This window comes from Aegilops tauschii, chromosome 5 (assembly GCF_002575655.3).
Source record: "Aegilops tauschii subsp. strangulata cultivar AL8/78 chromosome 5, Aet v6.0, whole genome shotgun sequence".
Classification (NCBI taxonomy): Eukaryota; Viridiplantae; Streptophyta; class Magnoliopsida; order Poales; family Poaceae; genus Aegilops; species Aegilops tauschii.
In genome coordinates, this window is record NC_053039.3 from 492,998,136 (window position 1) to 493,009,403 (window position 11,268).

Genomic DNA, 11,268 nt, shown 5'->3' on the forward strand with positions numbered 1-11,268 from the left:
GAGGCCTTAGCATGACGACTATTGTCTACTACAATAAGATTTGCCAGCTCCGGCGAAGGGGAGGAGGCGATGCCGGTGACGTGCATTCAGCTCGTTCAAGTTCTTATAGTCGTCGTTATGTGGTCTACAAACGAAAGTTTTCTCAAAAAAGGAATGGGAGGACGCAACACACTTGAGCTATAGTCCAAGTGTATAGGGCCTAATACTTGTTTTAAAATTGAGCTAATAGTCGCCTCTATTATTATTATTCTTATTGCTCCAATGAAAGAACATAATGGCATTCTTGTCACGCCGTTAGAGAGCAGCCCAATATGAATACACTTATTTAAGGCTTGAAAGCTGAAACCCTTGTGGCAGGGCGACTATATGTTATCTACAAAATAGACATCCTAAGTTTTTGTCTCAAGTCAAACTTTTAAACTTTGACCAAATATATAGAAAAGGATAAACACCGATATTATCAAATCAGTAATAAGAAGATTTGTCATAAAATATGCATTCACATCATATTTATTAGTAATGACAACTATTTTTCTCTGTAATTTTTTATCAAACTGAAAAGTTTGAGTTAAAATTAATTAAGTGCTATCAGATTGACCAAACCAGTCCAAGTTTTCAGATTGTGCAGCTCAATAAAAAAAGAACTGCTAAAACGTGGTTCCTCAAAGGGTCCTTCAATATAGTATGCTTTTTTAGGGGTCCTTCAATTTGAAAGGAAGTTTCTTCCCCACAAAAACAAAATGACACTGTAAGCAGGTGAAATGTACTCCAAGCAATGTACGAGTCCATCTAAAATAGGACGAGCACGAATCATGACTGGGGCTGCGTTACCGTCCGTCGTTATCTTTTTCATTACAGTTTGTCTAATTCACATCTAGATATTTTTTAAGAATATCACATCTAAGCTCCCACAAATACATAATACCGCAATAAAAAATGAAAAAAATTAGGACAAAAAATAAACCACAAACAAAGTGAACATCAGTTTAGATGTGACATAACTATGTCACATATCACAGACCCCGTTATACAGAAGGCGATGCCACCATGGCCACCAGGCGCCAAACAGTCACGAGAATACACCCGGCAACGGAACCATCCAAGCAGTCACGTCAAGCTCCACCAGAAAAAGGCCAGCGTTTCTTTTCCATTCTCAAATCCGGAAAGGCACAGTCGCTCACAAGATCATCACACGGTCTCACCGGTGCACCAGACCTTACGGCTGAGTCACACCGCCAACTCACGCTCCTAATCCGGTGCCGTGTTGACCCGCTCCGTCTAGAAGACCGGAGCAAAACAACGTGCACCAACGCGAAACGCCGAGTCGGCAACGTCGCCGCCGTGGTGACCGCGCGCAGTTTCGCCCACTCCGCACTGGCGCGGAGGTCGTCCCCGTCACCTACCATCCATCCATACCCGCGCGCCATGGGCCCCGGCTCCCACCGGTACAAGAAGGCGGCCACCCCACCACCACCAGAGACGCTCGAAACGCCAACCCAACCAAATCCATCATCGCCATCATCCCCACCTTATTAAACCAAAAACCCGCGAACCTGATCCTCCAGTGCTGTCCGCCATCACAGCGTCCGTGATAGTGTTGTGATCCGCTGATCATGCGCTGTTAGCTCGCGGAGCAAGCTAGCGTTCGTTTCTTGCAGGGAGAGTGATCGGTCGGGCGGGTGGCATGAGCCCGGGGAGCGGCAAGCTGCGGTGGCTGTGGAGGGCGCCGGCGCGGGCGTTCGGGCGCGCGCGGGACTTCTACGTGCGGAGCATCACGGGGTGCGCGCGCTACGTCCCCGCCGACGCGGCCTTCGGCGCCTACCCGGTGCTCGTGCCCGCGCCGCTGCCCAGGAGCCAGAGCTGCGGCTCTGGCGCCGACTATGGCGGCGAGGAGGACCTCCGGGAGCTCATCCGCGCGGCCTCGCAGAGGCGCGACGGCGAGCAGCAGCGGCAGGCCGACCGTCTCCATGCCGTGCCCAGGAGCCAGAGCGTGGCGGGGGCGGCGTCCATGGCGCCGATCGACGAGGACGCGCCGTGCGAGTTCGCCGCCGGCGCGGGCGCCACGCTCTACTCCCGCAGCCAGAGCTACGCCGGCGGCGCCATGGGGGCCAGGAAGTCTCACTGCCACAGCAAGGCGTCGGTCTTGGGCTGAGCTAGCTGCCGGCTGCTCCTGGACTGCTCGTGTGTGATCAGGTCATGCTTGCCAAAAATTGTTCATGCCGCTCCGATCCATCTGAAATTGGGATTTTGAGCTTGTAAATACGATACAGGGAGGAATTCATGCATGTGTAATTTGCTTGCTTCGTTTTAGTCTCGATTATGCTTCAAAAATCGTGGGCTCCATGGTCATTCTCTTGTCTCTTGCTTGCATTGAAATGCCGGAATGATCATACAGTATAGATATTTGCAACTTGCCACCTACCGCTGGGTCACCGGTCACACAAGAGATTGAAAGCGCGGGCGGTGCCGTTCTGTAGCGGGCGCACGATGAATGGCGACATGATTTTTCCAGTACGTGGACCATGCCACATGCGCAGACATCAGTGGTCTTACATTCGTATTGCCACCCCGAAGGCATTTGATACTCTCGGGCTCGGGACTATATTGATATTCCAGTCGAGTTTACACTACTCCATCCGTCCCATAATATAAGAGCGTTTTTGACACTACCAGTGTAAAAAACGCTCTTATATTATGGGACGGAGGGAGTAGTTTACAAAACGCTGCTACAGTGGCGGCTCCAGGAATTTGCAACCGGGTATTCATATGTATTCATTTTGTCAAAATCATTGTTGTTTTTTTGAAAATTATCACTTTTATCAAAATCAACACTGTTTTGTAAAAATCATGGGTATTCACATGAAGACCCAAGAATACCCCTAGCGCCGCCCCTGCGCTGCTACCACCAAAGTTCGCAAGTCATCTTTTTTAGCTTAGATCAAGTCCATAATAAGTCTATGAACGTGTCAAACTTGTCAATTTTTCTCGTCTTTGACTCCGTACCTGCTTATAATTGCATCATACCAAACAACATCTCAAGCATAACGCCAACGCCAACAATGTATTCTACTGAGTTCAGATACGTTCATTGAAAGGGAATACCACCACAGCGGCTTAGATTGCATTAATTAGACAGCTTAACTCCACAGTTTTATTAGAAAAATAGGTGGAGTTGTCCTGGACATCTCTAGCTTCACGTTTTGGTGAAGTGGAGTTGAGATGTTGGCTAGTTCATTTTGATGAAGCCAGAAAAAGGTTGATTAACCTACTCCACTTGATTCCGGCATCTCTACATTATCCTTTTTTTAGAAAGAAGGTTGACCCCCTGACCTTTGCATCATTGCGATGCACACAACCATTTTTATGAATTATTAAACAAAGTGCAGAACAAAGACAATTACGGTCGAACCATTACAAAGGGAAGAATAGAACATCTATGACTAAGTCAACTTCTTCCACAACAACGCCTTCAGAAAGGGGTACACGATTTCGTCTCACCATCGCCATGTCCGGCTGATGGCCAGGGCAAGAATTTTCATCCTGGTTGGTGGTTTTTTGTGATTTTCGGCAAAAACGGTAGTTTTGGAGTACCCTCGCCACAAATGTGGTGGCTTTGTGCAATTTACTCACCTTCAACAAGGTAACAACACAAGATCATCGCCGCTGAGCCTGACAAATAAAGACCAGAACAAGAATTGTCACCCCAGACATGTAGCAATGTTGCAACCACCACCTTAAAATGGATCAATCAATAATCATCTCAGTCGGTATGCCGAGCCCCATTATCCGTCTATCATGAAAGTTGTTTCGAAATATCCACCTTTGTACCTCGGTACCTTTGACACACCTGCCCAAGCCCTTACTTCTCATAACCCCTCCCCCTCCCCAACACAAACACCATGTCTTCTTTCAGAGCGCAACGCCTTTAAAGATGCACCGCCTCTCCCCCACTCCTTCCCTAAGGTCGCCGCCATCTCTCTGTCGTCGCCTCGTCTCTCCCGTGCCACTCCTTGAACCAGAAGCGCCCCTTGTTTCAAAGAGAGGAGGGCAGTTTATTCACTTTTAATTTGATGGTCAGAGGTTAACTAGAAGCTAAAAAGGGGTAATTAAGACCCCTGGGGGAAATAGAGATGTCTCTTACATTACCCATAATACGTGGAAGTATCGACGTAGTTTCATAGTCATTAGATCTGAATGATACATGAAGAACATAAGCCAGATGGCAGAACAAAGAGACCTAGGATGTAGAAGGTGATGACATGAGGGATTCGGCATATTCGGATTCCTTTCATGTATATCCACTCATGTGGTAGTTCGTCATATGATTCGTATAAGACCATTTGTCCAGGGATCATCATATGCATTTAGAAAGCCGTGTGCTTTGCAAGAAGCTTGTACATTTTGGTACCCGCAACCCGTACCACTGCCATATGCGAACCCTCCCAGTGCCTAAGAAACATGTCTCCCGAGTTGCTTGGTTGATGCCCTCAACTAGCACCTCGCAAACCACATGTCGTCCTATCATCGGCGGATTTGAACCGTCGTCGTGTTGTTCTAGAGCTCGTTGTGGAGGGCCTTCCACCAAGAGCCCGGGAGTTTGTCGCTAACATATTGATAAAAGACCTCATCCCACCACTTCTACCTACAATAGTCATCTGGCCTAATCCTCTCATATTTTTTTCATTGCTATTCCCGTCGGGTTTATGCTTATTGAGGTTATATAAATTAGTTGGTAAATGGTGTGCATACACATGTTGGTTAGTCAAAGAAAATGTTTTGCTACTCCTTCTCTCATGACTGTAACACTAGTTTGTTGGTTATATTCTTTAGTATAAATTTTTGTTCTTAAATTAGGCATAGATAGATGCATTGTAATACAAATTTGCAGAATGTAGACATAAGCATTGCAAAATTTGCAAAAGGTAGATAAAGCAAAGTTGTTGGATACATATTTTAACCTTATGGGAGAATTATTTCAGGCTTGATAGAAACATAATTAAAACACTGAGTTCTTGGCAATGGTTCCATACACATATGGTATTTGCAATTCGTTTTACAGGTCATAGTTCATTTCAAGAGAATGCAAGTGGTTTTGTGACGAAACTCTTGTTAAATATACAATTCTTCTTGCCAGTTAGTTCATTTGTTGGTCTTGTTACTAATTAGTTAGTGGAATTATCCATTAGCAAATAAAATATAAAATGTACTTGATTGTTTCTAACACATGATGCACAACAAGGAAAGACAGAGGACAATCAAGTTATCGATAAAACATTTCCTAAACCGGTGAAATACCAAGTTCGGAGGAAAAGGGAGGGGGAGGGGGAGAGCGGGTACTTTAGACTTTTCATTACAATCTCCTCCGAGATTGGATATGAAATATATTTTTATAGCTCCAGAGTGATGGAATCGAGTTTGTGGTGAAGTGAAACTCTTGCAAACATACACTTATATCCCATATTACGCAAATAACTCACCCTTGTAACGATTTTCAGATGGTTGTCTCCATCACTAAAAGTTAGAGCCCATCTTGCATCGGCAAAAAACGATGAAAAATCAAAGGAGAAGAAGAAAAGCTAATAGAAAATAGAACAAAATAGGAACACATAAAAATACTTATTGAGAAACCACCGGATTGTTAACTATTCAACTAGGTGACACCTCGCACGTTGTTGTTGGGAATTTGTGGAGATATATTGTTGGAATATCAATATTTTGATTAATAATATGATAATTGAATCTGAAAATAAATATTATTTCTTGTATTTAATTATTGTACATTTTCTTTCAGAGATGTCAGGTTACAAGTTCTCTAGAAATGCAACTAAGATAAATCAACATCCATGGCATGGAAAGCTTGCAACAAGATAAAACGAGATAACTAGCAAACAATGCACACAATATGAAAGGTTCAAGAACAAGATAAGTACCGAGGGAGAGACGAAGATATGGATCCCTTGAATGCTTGTCATTAGATCAAAGTGCAAAGCCACATCATACAAAGAAAACTAACAATAGAGAATTTATGTCGTTTGTGCTATGACCTGTAATACATAATCCCATGAGAAAACAACACAATTAAACATATAAGGAAAAATGACTACTCAGAACCTTAACATCACATGCAAGGCAAAAATTTGATGTCGACTCTCGTTTGTTTATTGCGCATAATTAGGTGGTAGTGGTACCCCCACTACCTGGTTATTCCAACAACACCTCTTGGATCTGCAGAACTTCTCACAAGATTGGCGTACCCTCTCTTCCCCACCCGGTGGCCCCAAGTATTTATTTCCATCCAATAATTGCTACCGTTCTCATTCATTCCATCTCTGACAAATAAGACATTGTGGTTGACCTTGCTTCCAACCTAGTCAATCTTCATCAAGTGGACAACCCTCCCTTTTCTTGACGTGTTATATGTGTATTTGTGTGTGTACAATTTCATTCATTCTTTCTTTGCATGCAGAAAGTATGTTTTTGATAAGTCCACCGATGCACCTGTCCACTAAAGGGCATTTCCGGACTGATGTGCACTATATGGAGGATATCCCAATTTGCAAAGCATTTTTGGTGACACCCAGACAAGAAATTACTTTTGTCAGATTTGACGTACTAAGGGTAAAATAGGGTTTGATTTGTTGTCCCATTTGACGCGTAGGTTCAAGGGAATATTACTCTCGACTATGTCATTATGCTCTATGCAAGGCTCTGCTTTAGTTACATAATCCCAAGTGTATACAAAGGTTTCGATCACTTTGAGTGGAGTATTAGCCATTAGATACAATGGATTTTTTTGCATTTACCAACATACTGTCTACTAGTAGAAGGGACGTGCTATGCACGTGTTCTTCACTCATCTTGTATATGAAAAAATTGCTTATCCAGACACTGCCCACATTGCTAGTTTTGTTGTATGCATGCTTTTGAGTGTTAAATTCGATCGGAAGGATTGTCAAATTGCTGCGTTTGAAAGTTCGGTGGAAACAAATTTTAGTGCTTTGATTCGTAAAGGTAGTTATTTGCCCGTTGTTGTTTCCCAGATCTTCCGGGCCTCCAGTTGTTAAGCATTGAACTTTTGGGCCAGCATGTGTGTGGGCCCATTTGGATCCAAGAGGATCCGAGAAAGATAGTGGAGTCACTTTGGCGGCTCTCCGTACACAGCGAATCCAAGAAATGTCAACCGTTAGATCTCTTTGACTGGTTTTGATAAATGGTGGATATTCATATCCTGGAGCAAATCAATGGCTCATAATTGCTCCTGAGTCCTTGCGGGTAGCTAACCAAAATTCAAAATTTTATGTACTATAGTATTAGAGATATAACATGACCCAACCTGTGTCATATCTTTTTTTATAATTCTTTGATTGGTCAAATTCACGTGCCTATGCTTATTATTTCACATCACCGCTTTCATGGGAAATGCAATAGCGAACCTATGAATCCCAACCGGATTTTTTCCATCAGAAAATTCTGATATCTCAATTCCTTGCATTTATATTCTTGGTTATTATTAATTATAGAAATATGAAAATATCATTACTCATTGACACGTGATGTAAAACAAAGAAAGAGAGAAGACAATCAAATAATCAATAAAACGGTTCCTGAACCGATGCATACCAGGTTCCGAGGAAAAAGGAGGCAGGTGGAAGGGTACTTTAGAGTTTTCACTATAATCTCCTTTGAAAATTTGAATTAATTTGGAGCTTGGTCGTTAGACAAATATATTTTACAAATCTAGAGTTTCGTGGTGGAGTGGAGTTTAAGGTGAAGTGAAACTCTTACAAACGCAGCCTTATAGTCCACCTTATGTAGAAAATATTGCACAACTCGCCCTCCCGTTGATTTCTAATGTGGATCTCCCACTATACAAGTTAGAGAGTATCTTACTTAGTAAAAAATTGATGTGAACACTCAAAGCACAAGAAGGAAAACAAACAAAAACAGACAAAATGAACACGAAAAACATTTTGAGAAATGAATGGTTATCTACTCATTCAACTAGATGACATCCCACGCATTGTTGCAGGAATTTTTGCAATATATCTAAATGTGACTGGAGCATGATAATTTAATTAATACTAGAAGAATTGAAATTAAATTAGATATGATCCATTATATTTTTTATTTAATAATTATAAAATGTTTATTTAATATGATTAGTATAATAGTTTTTCATGCATGATTGCATGTTGAGGTGGGTCTTTTCATACATGGTTGACGGTTGAATTGTGTTTTTTATGCATAATTGCATGTGGTGAGAAGCAAGTTAACAAGGATCACCTATTTAGTTATATATACTCCCTCTGTTCAATAATTATGGTCATGATTTCAGTCCAAATTTGAACTAAACTCTATGGAACGGAGGGAGTATAATTTATTGGTATGATGTTCTTTTTAGGGGGGAAAACAGTAGTATGGGCTTGATGTTACAAAGCTGAATGCCATAGAGGCAGATTCTTTTTTATCACATCAATGCCTTAGAAGCTGATGTTTTACAAGTTTTTTTTAGGGAATGATGTTTTACAAAGCTGCATGCCTGCATGTAGAGACAGAGTTTTTTTTCTTTTAAGAGAAGCCATAGAGGCAATCGGCCCGGCGATATCTTTTTTTTTTTGCGAGAAGGCATTATCTTTGGTTGCGGAACAAAAACTGCACGTGTCTTTCTCGGCCCAAAGTATGTATGGTCCATATTGCGGCTCACGAAGCCCAGGCCATTGCAGCCCCAAAATCCACAGGCTTCAGATAGATATTCCGTGTGATTCCACAGTGAGTGGAATTCGTCACGCTGGAAAAAAAAGGAGTTTCTAAAAAAAAGAGTGGAATTCGTGAGGAGCACAAAGCTGGGAAGTAGTCGGCCGTGGGCCCACCGGACCCCATCGTCTTTATCGGCGACTCCGCCGCGTAACAACCAACCCATCACGGCAGTCCTTCACGCCACGCTCATCCGCACCGCCGCCCCCGACCGTGCGTCCCCCATCCGAACCCTAGCAGCCCCGTTGACCAGCGCGGCGACCGCCATGGACGGCCTCGTCGCCTTCTCCCGCCGCCGCCGCCGCTGGCTCCTCCTCGCGGCGCTGGGGACGGCGTCGGCCTACGGCGCGTACAAGATCTACCACCTCCCGGCCGTCGCCGCCCGCCGCCGCCGCCTCGTCCGCCTCGCCGCCGCCCTCGCGGCCTTCCTCGACGCGGCCGCGTCCTCCGCCGACGCCGCCGCCCTGGTCTCCTCCGACCTCGCCGACTTCGTCCGCTCCGACTCCGACGAGCTCCCCCGCAGCGTCGCGCAGCTCGCCAAGCTCGCCGCCTCCCCCGAGGTCTCCGCCACCGTCTCCGCGCTCTCCCAGGCCATCGCGGCCGGGGTGCTCCGCGGCGTCGGCTCCGCCCCCGGGCCCGGCTCCGGCGACAAGGTGGCCCTCACGGACCGCCTCGTCGACAAGCTCTTCTCCGACTCCGGGGAGCGCCTCGCGTCCGCTGTCGCCGGGAGCTTCGCACGCCACCTCGTAATGGCCTTCTACTCCGCGCCGTCTCCTCCCGGGCAGACCTCCTCATCGCCCGATTGGGTCAACGTGGTTGCAACGGGAAAGGGGCACAAGGCGATTAGCAGCTGGGTTGAGGTCCTCGTCGGCACCGCCGTGGGGGTGTTCATTGACAAGACCATACACATCAATACCTACGAGCAGCTCTTCGAAGGGCTCACCAATCCAACCCACGACGCCAAGGTCAAGGAATTGCTTGTTTCAGTATGCAATGGGGCAGTGGAGACTTTGGTGAAGACCTCTCACCAAGTTATCTCCAAGGCCAATAGTAAATTGGATAACAATGGCGATGGCAAGAGCAATAGCAGTGGCAGTGGCGCTAGCAGAGCTGCGGAAGGGTGGGTGGAGACAGTCTCTAGCACATTGGCAGTGCCAAGCAACAGGAATTTTGTGCTTGATGTTACAGGGAGGGTGACATTTGAGACTGTGAGGTCATTTCTTGAGTTTGTGCTGTGGAAGCTGCACGATGGGGCGAGGAAGAGTGGGGACACCGTGTGCGACAGCGGACTGCGCGCCGTGAGGTATATGAGTGATAAGTCTATGGTTGTCGCCACGATCTGCATAACATTGTGCCTGCATGTGTTGAATGGAACTCGATTCCTGGTTACCGCTTGAACATGCAGTCAACAGGGTGGGGGCTTTTCGCTTGTATTATTTGCACATTGTTTATGTACAAACCATAGGTAAAATTGTACTGAAAAACTGTAAATTCAACTAAAAAAAGAGCTGAAAGGGGGTACTTGGCTGCAAGGCTTTATTATGGCTTATGTTTGGGGTTGTTATTCATGGCTGTAATGGGAGTGGTTGATTTGTTGTGCCCTTGAGAAAGTGTGTTTGCGGCATTATTTGGAATGGAGATGTTTTGTATGTTTGAAGGAATTTGTATCACTGGCATCTTTATCATTGTAACATTGCTGATATCATCAATATCGAAAGTTTTCCGGTTTGTTTCCTAATTGTCTTGTTTTCTATCCATGTCGATCTATTATATGTTTGTAAATTGCTTTTCAAGTATCTTTTGTTCTCTATAATGTAAAACATAGCTTAACGTCCTCATTTCACAATTTGTGAATGCTTTGTTTGGATTCAAAGTTTTTAGTAAGCTCAATATTAATCCTATGTAGATTCGGGACGAAAACCTATTATCCATCCTGTGTACTAGAGGTTCCTAAGAATTCATACATGAAGCAGTAGGTATCACATATTGAATGGGATCTTACAAACATTACCCTAGTGGTGTCGATGTATTGTCCCATGAAAGTGCCCCCCTCCTCCCCAAAGATAAGATACTAACAGATTAGATTTCAGTTCCTCCGTCTTAGTTTACATGATACAGTTGCCAAAACAGCTTTTGACATACCGGTGTTAGATTTGACTGCTTGTTAATTGCATATTGTTTCTCTAACTTCCATTTTAAACTGTTCCTCTTGGACATGGCTTCATGGTAATATGAAGAAAAGAAACTGCAGTATCCACTGAGCTTTGGAGGGGCCTTCACCATGTCTCCTTGTGGAAGTTACAGTATTTCACACACAAGAACTATAAACTTTACATCAGTATTTTGTTTGAATATTTTATTAACTCTGACACTTTGTGAAGTTAGTGGAAGATATATGGCGAATTGTGAGAGGTGTGGGAAGTTAGTAGACAAGGATATAGCTGCTTTGATAATATCTTCTTGATGAAAACATGTTTGTTACTGTCTTGTTGTCGTTTTCCACTGAATCTGGTC

The 11,268-nt window shown here is 44.3% G+C and overlaps 2 protein-coding genes across 2 annotated transcripts; both read left to right on the forward strand.

Moving 5' to 3' along the window:
• The first annotated feature begins 1,261 nt into the window (after window positions 1-1,261).
• On the forward strand, window positions 1,262-2,331 carry LOC109774752 (uncharacterized). Its single transcript, XM_020333515.4, has one exon. The coding sequence runs from the start codon at window positions 1,685-1,687 to the stop codon at window positions 2,150-2,152; it is 468 nt and encodes a 155-aa protein (XP_020189104.1). The 5' UTR covers window positions 1,262-1,684; the 3' UTR covers window positions 2,153-2,331.
• A 6,673-nt stretch (window positions 2,332-9,004) lies between these two features.
• Window positions 9,005-10,492, forward strand: LOC109774750 (protein PHLOEM PROTEIN 2-LIKE A10). The gene has a single exon (XM_020333513.4). The coding sequence runs from the start codon at window positions 9,021-9,023 to the stop codon at window positions 10,149-10,151; it is 1,131 nt and encodes a 376-aa protein (XP_020189102.1). The 5' UTR covers window positions 9,005-9,020; the 3' UTR covers window positions 10,152-10,492.
• The last annotated feature ends 776 nt before the right edge of the window (window positions 10,493-11,268 follow it).